The following is a 25,177-nucleotide window of genomic DNA, read 5'->3' on the forward strand; positions in this document are numbered from 1 at the left end:
ATAGAATTTAAAAGATTTCTTTTCCCTATAATTACAAAATCTTTTATATATTATTCGATAATAATTAAATTTTTAATAAATTTAATCCTCAACTCTATTTTTTTATAATATTAAAATAAAATATATATAAAATTAAAATACATATTTGTTATTGGATAGAATAATTTAAATTAGAATTCAATTTTATTTTTTCAATAAGAATTCTAATTTTATTAATTCAAAAAAAAGTATCTACAAGCATAAAATTCTCAATTTAAAATTCAATTTAAAGCATAAAACTTTATAAGTTAAGTTAATTTACTTACGTAAAATGTTAAATATGAGTTTTTAAATTTTTTTTTTAAATATGAATAGTCTAAACTATTAATACTATATTTTAAAGTTTAAGCAATAATATTTTTACAGCTTAATACTACTTTTAAAAAAATTGATATTAATTTAAAAATATTATAAAAAATATTTCATGTTTTTTACTATATAATAATATATTTTAATAAAAATTTATTTTATATTCATAAAATTATAATTTTTACTGTATTTTTTATCTATTGCAAAAAAAATAATTACTTAAATTTAATAGCTAAAACAGATATAACGGTTTTGAAACAGTTATTATTAATTTATAACTATAATTAAAATATATAAAATAATAATTTATATCTGTTGTTTTATATCTCGTAGTGTATAATTCATTAAAGCAATATTTGATTTTGATTTATATTTAAATTTTTTAAAATTTTACAGACTTGAATTATTACTTATTAAACACATTTTTTCTAGATTTAAATTTTGTTTTTTTTAAATTTAAATAGTCCATAAACACCATTAAACAATTTAACTATTACTTTTAAAACTATTTTTGCAACTTCATACAAAAAATTCATTTAGAAATTTGCAACTTCATATTTATCCTTAAAAAAATTTTATACATTAAATTTTAATATAAAAAATTGTAATAAAATATAAATTTAAATTCTTTTAATTTTATCAAAATAAAATCTCAATTTCCAAAAATTTATTTCACAATTAATGATACAAATCTTAATATATGTATTATTAAATTTTAATTAAAAAAATATAATAGATCTTAAACTCGAATATATAATAATCTATTCAATTTACAATTTTTAAATATTAATAAATTTATATATTTATAAATATTCTTATTAAAATTAAAATTAATTTAAATAATAATATTATTATTTTCAAATTTAAATATAAGTGTAAATAACTAAAAAAATCTAAAGGCATCATTAGTAAATCTATATACCGCTATTCCATTTTTATATGCATTTAATTTTATCTAATTTATATTTTTATATTTATTATATCACTTTTAAATATAATATAAAATTATATATTTATAATAAAGATTATATATCTTGTAAAAATTAAAATATTATAATATTACATATGAATAATTTAAATATATAATTACCACAGTCTAATTCTAATTTATTATTTATATATATATATATAAATTTATTTATAACAATAAAATTCAAAAAATATAAACTAAAATAAAAGAATATTTTAAGTATAATATAAAATTCTTTTATAAAAGATTATTTTTATTATAAAGATAAATACGAATGCTTTAAATAATCTTATTATTTACTACCCTTCTCACTTTTATATATAACTAGTTTCTTTTCACTAGGGTGAGCAGTGTTCGGTTCAAACTGAAAAAATTGACCGAATCGAATCAATTTAAAAATTTGATTCAGTTTTTTATACATTTCAGTTCGGTTCTATTTTTAATTTCAGAAATCTCGATTATTTCGGTTCGGTTTGGTTTTGATCAGAAAAAATCGAAAAAATCGAACCGAATCGATTAGTGATAATAATATATTTTTTCAATAATATAGAGAAATTAAATCATATTAAGATTAAAATATTTTAATTAAATTTTATAATATTAAAAATAAAGTGTAAAAAATAAAAAAATTTATTAAAAATTGAAACTAATCAAACCGAACCGAATCAGACCGGTTCGGTTCGATTCGGTTTTTGACCAAAATCAGTTCGGTTCGATTTTCATAAACACTAAAATTTTAGTTTTTAATTTATTCGATTCGATTCGATTTTAAATCAAACCGACCGAATGCTCACTCTACTTTTCAGCACTGCATTGCACGAGTATATATGCAATTTTATATATTTATTATTTTAATGAAAAATTTTATTTTTTAAATAATATTTTAAATTTAATTAAATAAATTTATAAAAATAAAAAATTTATTGAATAAAATTTTAAATTATCATTATAAAATCCTATCATAACATTTTAATACGCTGTTGTTGATTTTTTTTTATCTATTTATTAAATTTTATAAATATTAAAAATATATGAGAATATTTTAATGGGTTCAAAAATTCTCTCCTCATTCACATCTTTATAAATAATAAAAACCTATATGAATTTATTGTAATAAATAGTTCAATTAAATTAAGATTTGATTAACTATTTTTTATTTTATTTTTAAATTAAATTATTTTGAATAATTTGAAAAATTTAGAATTATCTATCTAATCAAATTATTATTTTTATTAAATTAATACATATAAAATAACTAAAATTATCTATTAAAACAAACTTATTAATTAAACTACAAAAAATTTAAATAACATGATATAATAATTATATTAAGTGATTTTAAACTCATTAATAAAATTAAAACAATATACTTACTCTCAAATACTATTAATTGATTATTTTATCATAATTAAAATATATTTAACTTAATTTAGAACTAATTTTAATTGCTATGAATCATAATTAATTGAATTTTTATTCTAAAATTTATTGGCTAAATACTTTAAATCTATTATAAAAGTAAAAAATGTTTTTCGACTAATCAAATGAATATTAAATTATAAATTAAATATTTACTATAATTTTATCTTTTAATTAAAAAAATATATTACTCACTTAGAACTGGTCTTTTTTTCTTAATAAGAATAAATTTAATATTATTTTTGTCTCATAATTTTTTCTATTTTTATTTTTTAGTTGTTTTAAAATTATTCTACATTTTTCTTTTTTAAATTACAGTGACATATAAATTTACTATTGTAATCCTATTTATTTTTATTTTATTTTCAAAAAATATCATAAAATATCTTATAAAACTTAATATATTTACGATGGATATAATTAAAAAATTAATAAAAAAAATTATATTTCTTAATATGTATAAAAAAAGCAAGATCGACAAAAATTATAAAATAAAAAGAGTAACAAATGCTTTAAAATTTATTTTGTTATTCAATGATCTTTTGGTAAGGCTGATAAAAAAATCTTCGAATTGATCTAAATTAAAATTTTAGTTTGGTTCTGAAATTAGTATGATTTAGTTTAGTTTTATTTTCTTGATATTTTTTTAATCGGTTTGATTCTATTTTAGTCAGAAAAATTTTGGTCACACCGAACCAAACCGAAATAAGTAAACAGAACGTATTATTCAATTTTTATATGTTTAAACGTTTGACTAGTTAGGTTCTTATTTCTTTTTTTTCTTAGTCTTTTTTTTTTCCTTATTCTTCTCATTCTTCATTGTCCTTTTTTTTCTTTTCCCCTCCTCGTCTTCTTCTCCTTTTTCTTCTTTATCAAAATTGTTTCTCCCTCAAAGCCCCTCTCTCTCTTTTAATTTTGGTTGAGGACACATCCACACTTCACAAACTTTTCTCATCGTCAGCTCAATGGAACATTTGAGAGCTAGTTGAGCAAGGGTATAAGTTGTTAGGGAAGCTCAATTGATCCAAGCATCTTTCGATGCCAATGTCTGCAATTATTTTCTCTAGAGACATCTGAGTGATAATCTCCAAAATTGAATTTCGACTACATGCTACTACTAGAAATCTACTCTTACACTGGGTTTCGATCACGTTTGAGCGAATTAAAATCTTGTGTAATCGGTGCCTTGAATTTAGTAAATTTTCACTTTAATGTATATACGCCAATATCATACTTGAAAATTATGAATTGATATGGTATTTACTTATTAGTTTTTTCATCAATGTGCCATATGTGCTGTAAATTCTTTTTCATGAAGGAAGTTATAAATTCCTTCGTCATGAAGGAAATTCAAAGATGGCAAATTAAGGGGCCGACTTGGTCCACCTCTTTACTTCCTATCAGCTTGTGAAATTTAAATACATTAAGTTGGATAGAAAAATTATGTGAGATTTTTTGGATTTTATTTGGTGAGAGGAAAATATTGTGAGTTTGGATAAATTAATTTGAGTATTATTCTCTATATTTATTTTGTAATTCTCCTATTTTATTAGTGAATTTTTTGCTCCCCTTCGCCCGTGGACATAGGCTTCTACTAAATCACATAAATATTGTATTGTCTCCTTTTATTTTATTTTTTCATATTTATTTTGTTATGCCATATTTTATTCATCCCAAATAAATATTTTCAATCTAGCCTTAATAAACTAGCATCAGAGCTACGTCTAATATTTATTTTGAGATTAGTTATAGCTATGATAAAATTTGACATGGAGAAATTTGATCGCAATATTAGTTTTGCCTTATGACAAGTGAATATGCGGGCTATCTTGACACAGAACGAGTTGCAGAAAGCACTGTTAGGTAAAAATTATCGTAGTCTATGACTGATAATCAGAAGCAGGAGATGGATTAAAAAGCTTTAGTTGTCATTCAGTTATGTTTGTCTGATGAGGTTTTGCGATAAGTCATTAATGAGAAGACTATAACAAGTTTATGGACTAAGCTTGGGTCGCTATATATGATGAAGAACCTTGCAATAAAATTAGTCGCGAAGCATCATATGCACATGCTTATTATAGCAGAAGGTACATCACTAAAATCTCACGTTGATGAATTTAGTTGTATTTTAATAAATTTAAAAAATATGGATATTGAGTATGAAGGGGAAGACCAAGCTCTTATACTGCTTCTTTCTTTACCTTCGTCTTATAAACATTTTAGAGATACTCTTATTTTTAGTAAGTCAACATTGACTGAGGAGGTTAAGTCAGCTTTATTCTCAAAAGAGCTTATGGATAAAGAGCTTATTTCCAAAAATATTGTTAGAGGAAGGCCTGCCAATAGAGATTTTGCCAGTAACAGACCCAAATCAAGATCAAAATCCAGATACAGAAACATTACTTGCAATTATTGTAAGAAAAAGGGACACATAAAGACTGATTTCTTCAAGTTGAAAAATAAGCAAAACAATAAAATTGACCAGAACAAGCCTGTTGAAGCTAGTATGGTGGAAGATGTTGTCGTTTCTAATATTCATTTTGTTACTGGAACTATACCAAGATCCAAGCAAAATTAGTACTTAGATATTGCTACCTCATTTCATATGTGTGTCAATAAAGAGGGATTCTCTACTTATGAGCCTATTGTCGATATTGTGTTGATGGCTAATGATGAATCTTGCGAGGTTCGAGGAATCGGTACAGTCAAGCTCAAAATGTACGATGGAGTAATTAGGACATTGATTGACATTCTACATATTCCAGACATTAGGAAAAATCTCCTCTTTAAGCACACTAGCAATGGGTGGTTATACATTCATCGGAGATGGAGATTTTGTGAAGGTTGTGAAGGGTGCTCTTACTGTGATGAAAGGTCAACTAATTAGTAGATTATATGTAGTATAAGCATCTGTTGAAATATGTACTGTTGCTGTCTCTTCTTCAATAATAGATTCTGATAATACAAAATTATGGCATATGAGGCTGGGACACATGAGTGAAAGAAATTTGAAAATCTTAAGCAAACAGGGTCTTTTTTATGGCTAGAGTACATCTAAATTAGAGTTTTATGAATATTGTATCTTTAGTAAATAGAAGCGAGTCAGTTTTTATACTGCAATACACAAAACTAAAGGTACTTTGGATTATATCCATTCAAATTTTTGGGGGCCTGCTCGTGTTCCTTCTAAAGATAGTGCTCGGTACATGCTTACTTCCATTGATGACTACTCCAGGAAGGTATGGGTTTATTTTTTAAAATACAAGAATGATGTGTTTGCTACTTTTAAGCAGTGGAAGACTTTGGTTGAAAAGCAAACAAGAAAGAAGATTAATAGACTCTGTATAGATAACGGATTAGAGTTTTGCGAAAGTGAATTTAACAAGTTTTACAAAGATGAAGGCATTGTCAGATATCTCACAGTTAGAGGGACTCCATAGCATAATGGTGTTACAGAGCGCATTAACAGAACTTTTTAAGAAAAGGTTTGTTGCATATTGTTTAATTCTGGCTTGTCTCAAGATTTCTGGACAGAAGCAGCTTCTACAACCTGCTATTTGGTGAATCGTTCTCCATCCACAGCTATTGAATTAAAGACTCTTGAAGAGGTATGGTCTGATAACCCTCATGATTATTCTAATTTGAGAGTATTTAGTTGTACTGCTTATATTCATACCAATTGTAATACCCAGCTAGAGTCCGGCATCGGAATTCTACTTTCCAGTGGAATCCAGGATGTCGGAATTCTCTAGAAGGGTAAGAATTATGTTTTCTAAGTATTTAAGTATGTTTTATAACTTATTTTAGTATGTGTTCATGTTGTAAAGAAAATGAGTTTTTGCAAGAAAAGCACCAAGGAAAAATGCCAGGTTCGGCCGCCGAAGGTGAAGTTCGGCCGCCGAACATGCATGAGTTTGGAATCACGTTAGGCCGCCGAAGGTGGTCTGGCCAGTCACCTATAAAAGGCCCTAGGTCGGTGGATGGATAAGATTTCTTCCATTTTCACAGACAAGGTGAGACCATGAGCTTCCTTAGGTGATCTTCATGTTTTCTTTCAATCTTTCAAAGTGTTGATGAGTTTTATGTTGTTTTGAAGCTTTTGAGCTAAAAATCAAAGTTTTGAAGTTTGGAGACTTTGGAAGTGATTTGCTCCATATCTCCACATTGGGATCGTTTATCTTCCTGTTTCTAAGAGGTAAGTGAAGATCCTTAACTTCTTTTCTTGATTTATGAAGGTTTTATGGAGTTTTATGGGTAGAGATGCATGATTAGGTTAAGTTGAGCTTTTGGTTGATTTGTGGTCAAAGCATGCTTATGTGTTGAGTTGTGATGTTTGTTGGGGTTTTAAGTTAGTTTTGGACCCATTTGTGCCTATACTTGAGTATATGCAGGTTGTAGACTTGTGGTTTGCATGTTTGAGTGAAGTTGGGTAAGATTTGCATGAAGCAGAAGAAGGTTCTGCCTTACTGGAGAATCCAGTTTCGGCCGTCGAAGGAAGGTTCGGCCGCCGAACATGCTAAGGAGGTGGTTTCGGCTGCCTAAGCGTGCCTAAGCTTGCCCCCGAAAGTTTGGACTTTCGGCTCTGGAGGGGGGTTTCGGCCGTCGAAGATGCCGCCGAAGGTTGGGGACTTTCGTCTCTGGAGAGGACTTTCGGCAGCCGAAGTGCCGCCGAAAGTGCTTGAGTTTCAGCTCTGGAAGGGACTTTCGGCCGCCGAACCTGCCGCCGAAAGTGCCCTGTCCAGCCTTCTTTTGCATGTTTTATGTGATTATTTTCGGATGTTTTAGGGAGTTTTTAGGGAGTTTTATAGAGTTGTTCTTGAGCTAGTTTGGTCCCTCATTTGAGTCCACCTGTGTAGGAACGGACCAGAGGAACCGAAGAGAGCAGCAGTGAGCACTGCTTCAGAGTATTCAGAGTCAGTTCAGAGTCAGTCAGAGGTGAGTGGACCTAAACTTAAGGTTTTAAATTGAGAAATGAAATGCTTTTAGCATGTTTCCATGCATCATGATATGTAATAGGTTGAGTGCATTAGACTACACTAATGTGACGCATTGCATTATTCTATGCTTGTACGGATCGGACATAGTGGATTCATTAGCCCTCGTAGTAAAGTCCTAAGGAGCCCTGAGAGGGCCGGGCACAGGGCACCCTAGGGTGCGTAATAAAGTCCTGAGGAGCTCCTTCGCGGGCCGGGCACAGTTGAGGGAATTTTGAATCAGTCCGTCTGAGATGGGTGATTTACTTGTGATGTGATGCATTCCATGTGAGCATGTTTTATTGACATGTTTGATCTGTTCTACTCACTGGGCTCTAGTAGCTCATCCCTCTCCTTACTCCCAGTCTTGCAGGATCAGAGATCAGGGGAAGTTCAGCAGGGTACAGGAAGAGTAAAGAGTTTTGTAATAGCATAGTGTGGACATGTACTCTTGTAACGAGATGTATTAGCTTTGTATAGAGTTTAGTGTGCTTGACCCATATGTATGGTAAATCCCTTTTGTGTACATGGTTTGTTTTATGTAAATGTTTTTATGAGTATGTGAAAACCAGGCTAACATGTATGAGTTTAACCCGTCTAGAGCAAGCTCTAGAAAGGGGTTCTGTAGTACAGAGATAGTGCATGCATAGGTTGAGCCTTGGTTCAGATAACAGTTTTATGTTTTTACAGAAAATGTATGATCATGTATGGGATTTTACAGGTACACAGAGAGTATAGCAGGCTTGCTACGGGTCCCGGCGACCTTAAGTTGACCTGGATCCTAGCGCCGGTAGCGGTCTGATTTTTGGGTCGTTACAGATTGGTATCAGAGCCCTAGGTTCATATGGTCGGACCTAGATAGAGTGTCGGGCTCATAAAAGTTAGAGTAGGTCAAGCACAATAGGAAATCATGTCCACTAGGATAGGATGTTGCGTCATGAATGCCATGATTTAAGCATGTGCATTGTTGTTGTGTGATGTTTATATGTTGATGCTGATATATGCTGTTATGTGTTGTTTTCCAGAAAGTTAAGATGAGAGGAACTCGTCGATCTGCACGATTGACTGGAGTCCCACCAGTGAATGAGGGGTCAGATTCTCGTCCTCCTGCATTGCCAAGGGGATGTCACAGAGATCAAGCAGGGAGGGTACATCAAGGGACCCTAGAAGGTCTTTTGACGAGAGCAGAAGAGGAACAGAGAGAGGAGGAAGGTCAGAGGAAGTGAGGGAGGCTATGGATGTGGATCAGCCAAGAGAGGAAAGCATGGGTATGGACAGGTCTGAAGAGGGTATGGGAGAGTCGCAAGGAGGTGCTCAGGCCTCGGGGTTTGGTTATCCACCCTTTCCACAGGGCCCAGGGTATCCGATAGGGGGTACGTCGGATTACTCTAGCTTTACCCCATATCCTACCTACATGCCTTATATGCCTTATCCTCCTTTTTACCCACCATATCCCATGTATCCACCCACACCTTTCCATCCCAGTTCAGCACATCCTGATCCCAGAGATACAGCACCTCCACCACCAGAACCAGTAGCTCCTGTTGTCCAAGCACCTCAACCTAGCTCAGCTGGGGGCAGTAAAATGAAAATGACAGAGTATCTGAAGTTGGATGCTCCCAAGTTCAATACGGGAGATGATCCCTTTGAGTACCTCAGAATGGTTAAGATGATAACCGATGAGTTAGGAGCTGATGATAGCAGAGCCATCGAGATGGCAAGGTTCACACTCAAATGTAAGAAAGCTCGAGAGTGGTTCAAGAGTTATGTGGACCCCAGGTTGGACAGCATGTCATGGGAAGAGTTCGTCAATGAATTTGCTGGGTGGGCTTTTCCTGACAGTTCTAGGAAAATGAAAGTGATAGAATTTGAGCAGTTGAGGCAGACTGAAGAGATGAGTGTAGATGAATACACAGATAAGTTCCTGGAATTGCTTCAGTATGTGGGTCAGGCTTATGACACTGACCAAAAGAAGGCAAGGAGATATACCATGAGACTGCATCCCAGGTATTCCTTCTTGATTCTTCCAGCAGAGAAATAGTAGATGCCGCCAGGAAGATGGAGGCGAGTGCCATTATTCAGGAAATAGTAAAACAGCATGTGGCACAATCTTCGGGTTCTAAGACCCCCAGTGCAGCAGCTTCTGGCAGCAAGAAGGGAGAAAGGTTTAAAGCTAAGAAGGGCAAGTTCTGGAATAAGATCAAGTCTAGTCTGGGAATGGGTATTGGCTCAAGCTCTGGCACAGGCAGTACAGTGTGCATGAGATGTGGAAGGCCGCACAAAGGAGTTTTTCGGATGGGATCTACAGCCTGCTATAAGTGTGGGCAAGAGGGACATTTTGCTCGGGAATGTCCTCAAGTGACCTTTATGGCACCATCCCAGCAGATGAGCTCAGGCAGTGTGGCACAGCCAGCAGCTCCAGCCATGCCTCAGAATAGTGGCAGAGGTAGAGAGAGAGGGTCAGCCTCATCTTCAGCAGCAGGTTCCCGAGGTGAAGGTCCTGTAGCCCCAGCACGGATCTTCACTGTGACACAAGAGGAGGCAAACACGTCGAACACAGTGGTGTCAGGTAACCTCATCATTGGGTGTTCCGAGGTGTATGCTTTGATGGACCCCGGTGCTTCTCACTCTTTTATTGCTTCGAGAGCCATGGAGAGATTGGGTCTGATGATCTCTGAGTTAGAGTGCCCTCTCTGGGTCAGTGGACCCAAATGTGACCCATCAGTGGCAGTGTCAGTCTGTTGCTTCAGTCCAGTGTTCATAGAGGGTAGATGCCTTCCAGCTGACCTAGTGGTTCTAGATTTGACGGATTTTGATGTCATTCTAGGGATGGATTGACTATCTACATATGGTGCTATCTTGGACTGTAGAGACAAGGTATTTAGTCTCAGAGATCAGGATGGGTCAGAGTGTGTCTTCAGAGGAGACAGGAGGGGGACACCTAGAGGTTTGATCTCAGCCCTTCAGGCTCGTCGTTTGCTTAGGAAGGGTTTTCAGGGGTTTCTAACTCATGTGAGAGAGCTAAATAGACAGGTTAGGGAACCAGCCTCAGTACCAGTAGTCCGAGAATTTCCAGACGTCTTCCCAGACGAGCTTCCAGGACTACCACCTGCTAGGGAGATAGAGTTTGAAATAGAATTGCTGCCTGGTACCAGACCTATCTCTATTCCTCCCTACAGGATGGCGCCAGCAGAGTTAAAAGAGCTGAAAGAGCAGCTGCAAGAATTGGTAGATAAGGGTTTCATCCGCCCTAGTACCTCACCTTGGGGTGCTCCAGTACTGTTTGTCAGAAAGAAGGATGGATCCCTCAGACTTTGTATCGATTACAAGCAGTTGAACAAGGTCACTACCAAGAATAAGTATCCCCTGCCTAGGATCGATGATCTATTTGACCAGCTAGCTGGAGCAGGTTATTTTTCAAAAATAGATCTGAGGTCCGGGTATCATCAGTTGAGAGTCAGAGAAGCAGATATGCCAAAGACAGCTTTCAGGACTAGATATGGGCATTATGAGTTCTTAGTAATGCCGTTCGGGTTGACTAATGCCCCTGCAGCATTCATGGACCTCATGAACCGAGTCTTCAGCGAGTATCTGGATCACTTTGTTATTGTCTTTATCGATGATATCCTAGTGTATTCCAGAGATGCAGAGGAGCATGCCCAGCATCTGAAGATAGTTCTGCAGACTCTGAGAGAGCATGGCTTGTATGCCAAGTTCTCTAAGAATGAGTTTTGGTTGAGGAGCATTTCATTCTTAGGGCATGTGGTATCAGCAGAAGGCATTGAGGTAGACCCCAAGAAGATAGAGGCTGTAGCTAACTGGCCCAGACCCACTACAGTGATAGAGATTAAAAGGTTTTTGGGTTCGGCAGGTTACTACAGGAGGTTCGTTCAGGACTTCTCAAAGATTGCTGCTCCTATGACCAAATTGACACAGAAAAACCAGAGGTTCGTGTGGTCGGACCAATGTGAAGAGAGCTTTGAAGAGCTAAAGAGAAGATTAACATCAGCACCGGTGTTAGCTCTGCCAGTCAGTAATGAGGACTTCATAGTGTTCTGTGATGCGTCCAGAGTGGGACTGGGTTGTGTTTTGATGCAGAATGACAGGATGATTGCTTATGCTTCTAGACAGCTAAAGAAGCACGAGTTGAATTACCCCACCCATGACCTAGAGATGGCAGTAGTTATCTTTGCACTCAAGATATGGAGGCATTACCTTTATGGGGTTAAATGCGAGATCTTCACCGATCACAAGAGTTTACAGTACATCTTGAGTCAGAAAGAGCTTAATTTGAGGCAGAAAAGATGGGTGGAACTGCTCAGTGACTATGATTGCAGGATCCAGTATCATCCGGGTAAGGCGAATGTTGTGGCAGACACCCTCAGCCGGAAATCACTTGGCAATTTGTCCCATATAGCAGAAGAGAGAAGACCAGTGGTGATGGAGTTTTATAAGCTCATCGACGAAGGGCTACAGCTTGAGTTGTCTGGTACAGGTGCGTTGATAGCACAGATGCGAGTGATACCAGTGTTTCTGGAGCAGGTGGCTCAGAAACAGCATGAGGACCTTGAGTTAGTTAAAATTGCCAGGACTGTTCAGTCAGGCAACATTGCAGAGTTCAGATTTGACAACAAAGGGATCCTCTGCTATGGGAATCGACTATGTGTAGCCTAAGCGTGCCTAAGCTTGCCCCCGAAAGTTTAGACTTTCGGCTCTGGAGGGGGGTTTCGGCCGCCGAAGGTGCCGCCGAAAGTTGGGGACTTTCGTCTCTGGAGAGGACTTTCGGCAGCCGAAGTACCACCGAAAGTGCTTGAGTTTCGACTCTGGAAGGGACTTTCGGCAGCCAAACCTGCCGCCGAAAGTGCCCTGTCCAGCCTTCTTTTGCATGTTTTATGTGATTGTTTTCGGATGTTTTAGGGGGTTTTTAGGGAGTTTTATAGAGTTGTTCTTGAGCTAGTTTGGTCCCTCATTTGAGTCCACCTGTGTAGGAACGGACCAGAGGAACCGAAGAGAGCAGCAGTGAGCACTGCTTCAGAGTATTCAGAGTCAGTTCAGAGTCAGCCAGAGGTGAGTGGACCTAAACTTAAGGTTTTAAATTGAGAAATGAAATGCTTTTAGCATGTTTCCATGCATCATGATATGTAATAGGTTGAGTGCATTAGACTACACTAATGTGACGTATTGCATTATTCTATGCTTGTACGGATCGGACATAGTGGATTCATTAGCCCTCGTAGTAAAGTCCTGAGGAGCCCTGAGAGGGCCGGGCACAGGGAACCCTAGGGTGCGTAATAAAGTCCTGAGGACCTCCTTCGCGGGCCGGGCACAGTTGAGGGAATTTTGAATCAGTCCGTCTGAGATGGGTGATTTACTTGTGATGTGATGCATTCCATGTGAGCATGTTTTATTGACATGTTTGATCTGTTCTACTCACTGGGCTCTAGTAGCTCATCCCTCTCCTTACTCCCAGTCTTGCAGGATCAGAGGTCAGGGGAAGTTCAGCAGGGTACAGGAAGAGTAAAGAGTTTTGTAATAGCATAGTGTAGACATGTACTCTTGTAACGAGATGTATTAGCTTTATAGAGAGTTTAGTGTGCTTGACCCATATGTATGGTAAATCCCTTTTGTGTACATGGTTTGTTTTATGTAAATGTTTTTATGAGTATGTGAAAACCAGGCTAACATGTATGAGTTTAACCTGTCTAGAGCAAGCTCTAGTAAGGGATTCTGTAGTACAGAGATAGTGCATGCACAGGTTGAGCCTTGGTTCAGAGAACAGTTTTATGTTTTTACAGAAAATGTATGATCATGTATGGGATTTTACAGGTACATAGAGAGTATAGCAGGCTTGCTACGGGTCCCGGCGACCTTAAGTCGACCTGGATCCTAGCGCCGGTAGCGGTCCGATTTTCGGGTCGTTACACCAATAGTGAAAAATTGGAGTCTAGATCCACAAAAGGTATTTTTATTGTCTACCCATATGGTGTAAAGAGATATAAAGTATGGCTTCCAGATCATGATCTGCCAAAGTTAGTGATCAGCAGAGATGTCATATTTAATGAATATGAGATGCTTAAATCGCCTACTTCATCAGATTCAAGTTCAAAAGATTCAGTTGTGGAGCTAAGCACGAGTCCAACGAATCCGGTTAATTGGGTGGAGTTCAAGGTGGAGTCTGCACCTACACATGTTGAGTCTTCACAATAAATCCTGGTTCAGTTGTCTTCTCCTATTCAGTTAGAAATATCACAACAAGAAGAGAGTCTAACCCAAAAGGCAGAGAAAAGTTTCTAACAGGTTGCTTACTATAAATTGTGTTCCTCTTGCAATGTCGATAGCACAATAAACAGAAGTCGGTGGTGAACCTTCCACATATTAAGAGGTAATCTCTTGTGATGATTCAACTAAATGGCTAGTTGCCATGCAAGAGGAGATGGGATCTCTCTACAAGAACAAGACTTGGGAATTGGTCAAACTACCACAAAATAAGAAGACTAGTGGATGCAAATGGGTCTTCAAGAAGAAAGGGGGCATTCCAAGTGTTGAAGATGCTAGATATAAGACAAAATTGGTTGCAAAGGGTTATAGTCAAGTTCGTGGAATTGACTTCAGTGATATTTTCTCACCTGTTGTTAAACATAACTCTTTCAGTGTTTTGCTTGCATTAGTTGCTATGTGTGATTTAGAGCTAGAACAATTGGATGCTAAAACTGCCTTCTAGCATGGTGAGCTCGAGGAGAAGATTTATATGCAACAACTTGAGGGCTTTGAAGTTGAAGGAAAAGAAGACCATGTTTGGTTGCTAAAGAAGTCATTGTATAGTTTGAAAATAAACGATTCAACTCTTTTATGGTTCGACACAACTATTCAATGTGCTAGTTTGACAGTTGTGTATACTTTAGAAAACTTACTTATAACTCATTTATTTATTTATTATTGTATGTTGATGATATGCTCATTGCTGCCAAGAATATATCTGAGATCAACAAATTAAAGAATGACTTGAGTGGTGAATTTGAAATGAAGAATTTGGGAGCAACCAAGAAAATTTTGGGTATGAAGATTAAGAGAAATAGAACTACAAATATTTTATGTTTAACTTAGAAGAGTTATATTGAGAAAGTTTTGGAGCATTTTGGCATGAAAAATACGAAATCTGTAAGTACTCTACTTGGTAGTCATTTTAGATTCTTAACTGCATTATCACCTTAGTCAGAAAAAGATATTGAATATATGTCATATATTTCTTACTCTAATGTTGTTAGTAGTGTTATATATGCTATGGTTTGTACTTGCCTGATATTTCACATGCAGGTGGTGTAGTTAGCAAATTCATGTCTAATCCAGGAAAAGAACATTGGCAAGCAGTAAAATGGATTTTGAGATATTTGCCAGGCACTACAAATTATTGTTTACAATTTAGAAGTAGCAAGAGCAATGTAGTTGGTTAATGTTGATTCAGATTATGTATGCGATTTGGATAAAAGAAGATCTATTACTGGTTATGTGTTCACTCTTGGCAATTCTGCTATTAGCTGAAAAGCTACTTTACAGTCTACAATTATATTATCTACTACTGAAGCAGAGTATATGGCAGTAGCTAAGGCTATAAAGGAAGCTATTTGATTAGGAAGTTTATTTGGTGAGCTCAGTATATATCAATAGGTGATTGTTGTCCATTGCAGTAGCCAAAGTGCTATTCATTTGACAAAGGATCAAATATTTCATGAATGGACAAAACACATTGATATAAGATATCATTTTGTTGGTGATATTATTAGTCAGAGTAATATTTTAGTTAAAAAAATTGATACTGCAGATAATACATCCGATATGATGATTAAATCTCTCACTGTTAGCAAGTTCAAACATTGCTTGGACTTGATTGGTATTTATCAGAATTAAGGTCTAAAGAATGTAGTTGAGAAGGAGGAGAAAATTCAATTAATTTTGGATTGTGAAAAATTCAAGTTAAGGTAGAAATTTATAATCGGTGTCTTAAATTTAGTAAATCTCACTTTGATGCATATATGCCAGCATCATGCTTGGAAAATTATGAATTGATGTGATATTTTCTTATTGATTTTTTCATTAATGTGCCATCTATACTGTAAATTCTTCTTCATAAAGGAAATTATTAATTCTTTCATTATGAAGGAAATTCAAAAACGGCAGATTAAGGGATCGACTTCCTCACTCCCTATATATACATATTAGCTTGTGAAATTTAAATACAATAAGTTAGAGAGAAAAATTATGTGAAATTTTTGGATTTTATTACGTGAGAGAAAAATAATATGAGTTTAGATAAATTAATTTGAGTGTTATTCACTACATTTATTTTGTAATTCTCTTATTTTGTTAATGAATTTTTTGCTTTGTAATTCTCTTATTTTGTTAATAAATTTTTTGCTTTCTTGGTCTGTAGACATAAACTTTTGTCGAACCACATAAATATTACGTTTTCGCATTTTATTTTATTTTCTCATATTTATTTTATCATATTACATTTTATTTATCTCAAGTAAATATCTTCAATCTAGTCTCGACATCTTACTCTGTATATGCTAGGTTTCTCGTGCTTTCAGCCCAAAATTCTTGATGGCCTCGATGGAATCTCGCAAATCAGGTTCTGAACAGATTTTTAATCCCTTGAACTGAGGGTTTTGTGTTATGTGATTTCATAAACCATCGTTCATCATTCTTTCACTTGTTTAGGTGTTGTGATTTAATTGGTTTGTTTATTTGACTTTGCAACCCTCTGTTTAGCTTTGACAGAAAGCTATGTGGTGTGTTTTCTTATTTATTTATTTACTATTAAAATTTTATCATATAAGATTATATTTTTTTAGAATTATCGGATTATAATATTTGGCAAAGAAAAGGGTTATTTTCTGTAATATTTATGGATCAAAACTGAATCCACAAATAAAATAAAATTAAATTATTTTAGTTCAATTTAATTCAATTTAAAAAAAATCAGCTTCAATTCGAATTATAAGAGGAAATACATTGTCCCTCTTCAATTTCAATACAAGCTTCACCGTTCAACTTCATCTTGGCCTCTTTTGTCCCCATTTCTACCAGCAAATCAGCAGCATTTTGCTTCTGCATTGCCAGCTCCAAATTGCACAACACATCTCCCATGGATGGCCTTTCAATTCCCTTTTCTGCCAAACATTTCTTTGCTATATCAGTGAAAATCCTGAAGCATTCAGGATCAATCTTTCCCTCCAGATATGGATCAATCTCCCGTTCAATGGTTCCCATTTGACAGCAATGCAATGCCCATTCTGCCAAACTTGCTTTCTCATACTCTTCTTCCTCTTCTATTTCTCCCATCGGCAGCACGGCAGGCCTAGCACATAGAATCTCAAACAGTACAACTCCAAATGAATAGACATCTGATTTTTCTGTCAGCTTTTGTCGTCGATAATATTCAGGATCTAGGTAACCAAAGGTACCCTTCACCATTGTTGAAACATGGGTCTTAGTCTTAGACTGTGTCAATGAGCTCGAGCCTGCTTTTGATAACCCGAAATCTGAAACCTTGGCGACCCATTTATCATCTAACAATATGTTGGTGCTCTTGATGTCTCGATGGATGATAACCCCCTTTGCACCTGTGTGCAGGTAGTGTAGTCCTCGTGCTGCTCCAATGCAAATCTTGAGCCTTTGCTTCCATGGAAGTGGAGGCTTCTGGCTCTTGTAGAGGTGATCGCGTAGTGTCCCTCGAGCCATGTAATCATAAACAAGAATCATTTCCTTGTCCTCCATTGAATACCCAATCAGAGATACTAGGTGGGAGTGCCTTAACTCTGAAAGCATTGATATTTCAGTTTGGAACTCTTTGAAACCTTGGTGTGAACTTGGATTGGCACGTTTTATAGCAACATTTATGGTGCCACCATCGATGGTCCCTTTGTAGACCATCCCAAAACCTCCAGTGCCAATGAGTAGAGTGTCTGCAAAATTGTTGGTTGCTGACTTTATCTCAGCAACTGAGAAGATCCGACAATTGTTCGATGATTGTCCTTGCTTAAGTTTTTCTCTATGCCCCTTAAAATTTGAAACTACTAAAGAAAAACAGAATAGAATGTTCATCACCAGAACACTCCATCCAAGAACATAGGCTACACCTGTAAAAACACGGTCATCTGAAGAATGATCTTTGGAATCTGAAACATTCAGATGCGAATTTCTTACCCCAAATGGATAGTTTCCTGCTAGATTGTTAAAATGGTCAGACAACTTGAAGATTTCCAACCCATTTAATATCGGACCCTCTCCTTCATATGATCCATAGTCACTTGCTGTTGCTATTGATAGATACTTTATACCGTCTCCTGGTCTAGAAAAGTTGACGATATAGTCTCTGAAAATGGGAATTCCAGCTCCATGGCTCCAATGAAAAATATCAGCATGTTCTTCAGCACTTTGATTACTGATATAAACACGAAACACTCTTTGTCCTTCGCTCTGAATCCTCCTTGAAATCTCACAGAAATGAAGCCTGACAAGGTAATAGAAGCCAAAATCAACAGGAAACGACCATCTAGAGCTATAGTTGCTTGCAGACCCACCCTGAACTGTCCGAGCAGATGCGTAAACTTGGACTGGAGCAGCAAATGCAGGTCCCAATGAGCTTGACTTTATTTCAACATCTGATTGAATAATGCTCGTCTCAGCTTCATCACTTACAAAATAATCTGCATCACTTGTCCACAGGCGAAACATGCCAGTATCTTCTGGCTGAGGGATCAACTCCCCTCCTATGTTAATCCGGTACATCAACTCAAGGGCTGTGGAGTTATCCATAACATAACTAGAAGGCTGCCCAATGAGAGGGAGTGGAGCATCTTCTCGGATGTAAAGATTTGAAGGCATGGAGACGATTTCAATCTTGTTGAAGAAAGCATAGGAACCTGAAATCTTGGAAGATGGAGTGAAAGTCACATTTAAGATTTGGCTGTCTACGTTGATACAGAGTTCTCTTACAAAATAACTAACATCTGAGGGGAGCTTGGAATACGACCCTTCAGAAGTGGTTAGAACTCTGTACCGATCAATGCTCACAGAGAACAATGCCTTTGACAACATCAGTCCTGGATACGCCATTGGTTTAAAGTAAAGGCGAACAAACTTGGGGCCAGTGGAGACAGAAAATGGGTAAGTGTTCTGTTTTCTGAAAACGCAAGCAGAAATTTTTGGTTCTCCATCACGGTAGTGCGGATCTAAGGCATATGTTCTTGACACTGATGAAAAACTGAAACTTTTTTCACTGGCAAAAGTTGATTTGAAATCAGAAGATGGGTATGATGGAGAACAATCAAATGCAAAGTTATCTGAAGGGATATAAAGAGGTAGCTCATCAGCAGAGAGAGGTACTATGCAACAGAAAATGAACAAGAAAACAAGAGGCATGATGTGTTTTAACTCTTTAGCAAGTTTAAGTAAAATGAAACAACGTGGTGTAAGCAAGTACTTGATGAACAAAGACTTTGCTGCTTAGTTGAGACAAGAAATTTCAGAACGTCTTCTACAGGCTGATTCTTCTTTGATGACTTTGGCGATGACTCACTTGTTTCAGATGACTGATGACTTCGTCAACGTGTATTTTCTCCTTTGAAAACTCAGTTTCTAACCATCCAAGAAGCTGTGCTGTGATTCTTGAAGGGACATGAGAAAGAAAAATCTAATGTTACGTGTCACATATTCCTGGCCATATGGATGTGAAGATATCGGTAGAAAGGATTCCATGGACCTGCAAATTACGATGACCATCAAAACCTAGGCTGCTGCTATTGATATAGGATTAGTTAGATTAGGTCGTTAGTTTTAACCAATAAACGTTCGACATTAAGACTTCTATATATAAATATTTTAATAAATTTTATTTTTTAAATTAAAATTAAGTAATGAAAAATAAATTATCTCATTAAAAATTATTTTTCAAATACTGCAAACAAATGAAGTCTAAATCATTTACATTAAAAGAAGTAAACTTGTAACAGCAAACGTACATATATGAAGCAGAATCTATGGAGAAATTATATTACATTTGAAACAACCACTTTTCATAATCTTTCTATCCTTATAGTTCATTGTTGATCCTACTCTTGTATTGTCTATATAATCTATCCTATGCAATCTTTTAACAGAAACATGCAACAGAAGAACAACATGATTAGTTCACAGGACAACCATCAACCGCAATGCCTTTGGCTGTCGGACAAGTTGCTAAATCACAGTGCTCACCATTAGTTCCCCACCAAGTTAAACTTCTGTTCTCTATCCCCACTGCAAAGTACAATGCCACTGCCATGAAAGCCACCCCTGCATCCAATGCTGCTGAAAGAATGTAATTATACCTTTGCCACCATTGTTTCCGGTAGCGAAAAACGAAGAAGTTAAAGATTGTTCCGACTATGATCCAAGAATTGTAGTTCACTGCTGTTGCTGGAGGCATCATTCCTGTTGATCCTAGAAGAACTGGGAGGTTAATGAGGGGAATCCAAGATTGCTTTGGGAATGTTTTGTGTAATAGATAAACTATGACTGGCCCTGCTGCACCTCCGAGGAAGAACCAGTTCATGGCTTGGTAGTTTCCAAGGCTGCCGAATATTCGTTTAGGTCCCACCAAACCCCATATGACAGATGCGTCGAAGAAGACTCTGTCGCCGGGGCATGTCCATGGACTGTCAGGTGGAAGCAGATCATCTTGGCATATGTTGTTAATGGAGTTTAGCAGCCACCATGCTACTGCAAGGTTGATGGTTCCAGCAAGCATTGTTCCGATGAACTAGGCATTCCCATATGGAAAAAGAAAAGTAGAAATAGAAAAGATTAGTTATGAAATTTTTTAAAATCAAAATCGAATGGGAACTGAAATTCTGAATTTGATCGGTTATTTCAATTTGAACTGAATATGCTCGATCCTAAGAATAAGTGCAAAAGAAGATAAAATCATTCAATGAATTACTTAATGCAATCATAAACTCAATTTGATGTTTTATTTTTTGTTCCTTTATTTTGTAGGTGCTTTTGATGCAAGATTGGTTAGAAGAGATTCTATACCTGAACCAAGAACATTGATCTTGGAGGGATCTTCATGTAGTGTCCAAGCTTGAAATCGTTGAGAAAGGAGACAGCCTGAGCCATGCTCATATAACCATAGGTTTTGAAGCAGACATTAGCTATTGGTCTTCCTGGATATATGATGCCCATGACATACTCTGTGATTATGTTTAAGCCTGGTGTCTGCACTTGAAATTGTAAGATCATTAGTGAAGAATGCATGAGAAATTTATCTTTATCAGATTAGATACGTAAAAATGCAGGCAAAAATTCAATGAACTTGATTAATCACCTGGTTTGTAGTGGCAGTTATTATGCTGATTGGAAGCGTGAAGAAGAAAGCCATTGCGCTGGCAAAAAGGAGTCCCCACCATGGCATCTGAACCTGATCATTCAAGACAATGCAGAGAACAAGCGAAACTGCAAGCGTAACAGCCAGCAATACGTGAAACCACCAGGAAGGTATGTCTTTGTATCTTTTCATCAATTTAGTATGAATATCCTCCTTGCCCTTGTAAGAAGCTCGATATCTCTCGTATATCTCCCTTCCATAGAACAAGGCTACATGCGTAAGCGTCGACGCAATGGTTGCGAAACCAAAGCCATAAGTAAGAGCAAAAAACATGCTCAAATGAATACGCCCTTGCTCCTCGTACTTCGGCAGATCTAGCTCGAACTTGTCATTAACAATAGCCGATATATCATACTTCTTGCCTTGGGATGTAAACAAGTGGGAAGAGAATATGGGAAATTTGTGTGCACTGTAAAGGTCTAGTCCCCAGTAAGCAATGGGAATGGCAATGTAGATTATCAATACATATCCCAGAAGAACATTGACAATGGCAAAGAAAGGGCTAATGAGGGGGCTGAACAAGAAAGATGCCACAGCAGACCAGTCGAGAGTTAAAGCTCCGAGTCCGAGTCCTCTCATGCCTGAGCCGAGTTGCTGAGCTGTTACTGACTTTGAAAACACCCAGCAAACCCATGAAATGCTTGTAAGTGTTGTGAATAAGTATCCTGGAACTACATACCAGGAAAAGCTGCAAACTAGTGCAATCACGAAGAACTTAGCCCTTGTCATGCGTCCATCTTTTTCATCTTTCTCGTGCAAAGCCCTGCAAAATTATAGAAGAAAAAATTTTCTGGCATTAGCTTATGTGCATTATCTGACTACATAATTTGTTCCTGGAAATGACCAAGTGCTGGAAATTGAACATATCCTAAAGGTGGGGATTTTTCTGGAGGTAATAGTAAGATATCGAGTTTGAATTTTAATTTAATAATACTAAAATTGTTTGTCAATTTGTAAAGTATCAAATTCAAATTTTTCTGGACGCACCACTGCTCTTAGTCCAAGTCTCTGAGTGCACAGCAGAATATCTTGACTTCCAACCAGAAAACTAGGGCCTATCATGCTTTTGTGATAATTTTTAAAAAAACAACTTGCCTGGAAAATATTAGCAGACTCAAATTGATTGTCTTCCATTCCCATCCATGGCCAACTTATTTTGTAAAAAATAAATATGTCGACACTCTTTCGAATATAGATTTGTATAATGAGCTGTTGAAGCAGCAAAAGTTAATAACTTTGAAAAGCTCTTTATGCAAATGTCACATGATTTTAGCCATGACTTTTATTGCTAGTTATGGTATTTCCTGTCCATGAAACTAGCAACAGCATCCAAGAATCCTCTGCTTTCAGCTTTTCACCAATTCAAGGATAAGTCAGATTTGCACTCACAAACTTAATCTGATAGTAAATGTATCTGAATAAATCTGAAGAGTTTTATATTTATTCTTTCAAAAAAAAATGATACGTGAGATTTAAAAATTTTAATAGTAATTAATGAAATTTTAAATTAGATATTTCATAAGCTTTTCATAAATGAGCTGTTACATTTGACTTAAGTCCAACTTGAAAATTCAAAACATAATATAAAATAAAATTAAAATTAAAAAAAAAAATACAAGTTGATTTAGGAATATTTTATTATTTGTTAATAAGGTGGTGGTAATTATTAGGTAGCCATGTTGAAGATTCTAGCTTGCTTCAAGTGGATGAAATAAAATAAAAAGAGAACATTAAAAAACAATTTTAAATGAGAAAAAGATTAAAAAATCCATCATTGCATGTATCTAGTCTTCTTCTTATCACTAATTCTTGATTCATAAGCATCTTCATGAGTTCATTTTTTTTTTAAAAAAAAAGTTAGTATCAAGTTGAAAAAATTATCCAACTGAATTAATTTCGAATTTGATTTTTTATTTATTTTAATTTGATTTAATTTTTAATTTTAAAAATTTTATTTTTTTAATTTAATTTGATTTTTATAAAAAAATTAAAAGAATTAAATCTAACTAATTAGTGATATAGTATATTATTTTTGATAATATAGATATTAAACTATAATTAAAATTGAAATATTTTAAATAAATTTTAAAATATTAAAAATAAAATATAAAAAATAAAAAAATTCATTAAAAATTCTATCAATTTATTTTTTTCAATTTTTTTAATAAAAATTACTTTTGTAATTAAACATAAATGTCTAAAATATTTTTTATAATATTTATTTTTTAGTTATAAAAATAGGAATATTTTTTACATTAGAAAATTATTTCCGTTCATAATTAATTAAAAATAAATTTTATTTTTACTAAAAATTAAAAAATTTAGAATTGTTTTCCACAAAGAACATAATCCTCCAGATTCAAGTTTCTCTTCTCTATTATATAATAACAATAAAAATAATAATAAATAAAAAATTAAAAAATATATTAATTAGTTTTTCAATTTTAAAAAATATATTAATACTTCTCTAACTTTAAAAAATTACTAATTTATCCATCCATTAATTTTAATAATTAAATATTTTACTATTTAATTCATATAATTTAAAAAATATATTAATTAACCCTTCAATTTTATAAAAAAATTTACTGAAAATATTTTAAATTTTTACAATATTTCAATAACTAAATCAAAGCTGTAATTTATAAGTTTTCCATAAAATAAATACTAAATTTTAAATTTTTTTAAATAATAAGTAAAAAAAAAAAAGGAAAAAGAAAAAGAAAGTGGACAGCATACCTGAAGAGGGAGACCTGAACAAGAGTGCCAGGCCACCACATATGGGCAGGCTCTACCACATACTTCCTCAGCAGCCCTGCCCATCCATATCCTAACACCTACAATTTCCCATTACTCAATTCAATTTTCATGAACAATATCATCTTACATCTATGAATTTGATCAAGAAAATCAAATACTCACCTGGGTAGTAACGATGAGAATCCAACCAGCCAAGAATGAAATTTTCCTCTTGTAAAATGCTTTGATGATAGTAACAATTCCGACTGCATAAGCAGATCCATTTCCAAATGCACTTCCAGCGTTTGCAAATATAGAGATGAGTACGTGCTCTTTCATGTTAAATGGACCCGGGTTCAACGAAAACATTTTCGACCCGAGTCCAGGGATCCGAAACTTCGTTTTAGGAAGCACAGCAGCCAAGAAATGGCCGACGGGAAGTGTAGCAACTTGTACGGTGATTTGGGTGATGATAAGAGGCTCTGTTCTGTAAGAAAAGAATTGGTTGAGGAATGAGAGAAGCCCACAAGAGAGCAAACCCAAAAACCACATCCTGAATGTCCATACAGGGAGGCTCGGGTCGTCGGTGTTCGTAACGGTTAGGCGGACCTCCTCAATGGGGGAAACATCGTCGTCTTCAAGTTCATTGATGGGTTTTTCTGGGTCTGGTCGTTTAGTGATGTTGCCGTTGCTGTTGCCGTTGCCGGGGGAGGTGTTGGAGGGGTATGGTGTTTGCAGCTCTAGAGTCCCCATGATGACGGAGGAGCGATGAGGGAGGAGGTAGGAGCTAGGTGTGAATCTGAGGAGGAGGAGGAGGAGGAGGCCTACTGCCAGTGTCTTTATTGCATGCTCGTGGGGTGTTTGTAGTGGGAACACAGGGATTTTTTTTTTTTTTTTCTTAGGAAACTCAAGTCAATTAAATAAAAATTATGAGAAAAAATATTATTTATTAAAATTATTTTAAATATATTTATTCATTTATCCCACTCTTATTAATTTATTATAATATATAAAATTATAAACGTGATTAATTATTAACTTTTTAATTAATATCTTTGCAATGAACTTTAAAAATAAAAAATTAATATCTTTGCAATATATTAAGGTAGGGGTTATTATTCGGTCGTATCGGTTCAAAATCGAACCGAACTGAATAAACTGAAAATTGAAATTTTAGTGTTTATAAAAATCGAATCGAATCGATTTTGATCAGAAATCAAACAGAATTGAACCGTTCTGATTCGATTCGGTTCGGTTTGATCGGTTTCGATTTTTAATAATTTTTTATTTTTTATACTT

General features: G+C 35.0%; 2 protein-coding genes across 2 annotated transcripts; both read right to left on the reverse strand.

Moving 5' to 3' along the window:
• Nucleotides 1–16,695: 16,695 nt before the first annotated feature.
• On the reverse strand, nt 16,696–19,377 carry LOC110618886 (receptor-like protein kinase FERONIA). The gene has a single exon (XM_021762160.2). It carries the CDS (start codon nt 19,132–19,134, stop codon nt 16,696–16,698), a length of 2,439 nt encoding a protein of 812 aa, XP_021617852.1. The 5' UTR covers nt 19,135–19,377.
• Nucleotides 19,378–19,680: 303 nt separating this feature from the next.
• Nucleotides 19,681–24,756, reverse strand: LOC110619594 (oligopeptide transporter 4). Its single transcript, XM_021763104.2, has 5 exons — nt 24,062–24,756; nt 23,879–23,976; nt 21,080–21,902; nt 20,788–20,970; nt 19,681–20,512 (listed from the first exon to the last, which is right to left on the reverse strand). The coding sequence occupies exons 1-5, from the start codon at nt 24,629–24,631 to the stop codon at nt 19,898–19,900; spliced, it is 2,289 nt and encodes a 762-aa protein (XP_021618796.1). The 5' UTR covers nt 24,632–24,756; the 3' UTR covers nt 19,681–19,897.
• Nucleotides 24,757–25,177: the final 421 nt, after the last annotated feature.

This window comes from Manihot esculenta, chromosome 7, assembly GCF_001659605.2.
Source record: "Manihot esculenta cultivar AM560-2 chromosome 7, M.esculenta_v8, whole genome shotgun sequence".
Lineage (NCBI taxonomy): Eukaryota > Viridiplantae > Streptophyta > Magnoliopsida > Malpighiales > Euphorbiaceae > Manihot > Manihot esculenta.

What these genes read in the sequence shown, in the direction of transcription:
- LOC110618886 (XM_021762160.2), bottom strand. Translation starts at nt 19,134, where the DNA reads ATGCCTCTTGTTTTCTTGTTCATTTTCTGTTGCATAGTACCTCTCTCT.
- LOC110619594 (XM_021763104.2), bottom strand. Translation starts at nt 24,631, where the DNA reads ATGGGGACTCTAGAGCTGCAAACACCATACCCCTCCAACACCTCCCCC. An exon ending in TAACTGCCACTACAAACCAG is followed by an intron (nt 20,971 to 21,079) that starts GTGATTAATCAA and finishes TTTCAAGTGCAG; the next exon opens with ACACCAGGCTTAAACATAAT. An exon ending in GATCAATGTTCTTGGTTCAG is followed by an intron (nt 20,513 to 20,787) that starts GTATAGAATCTC and finishes GGGAATGCCTAG; the next exon opens with TTCATCGGAACAATGCTTGC.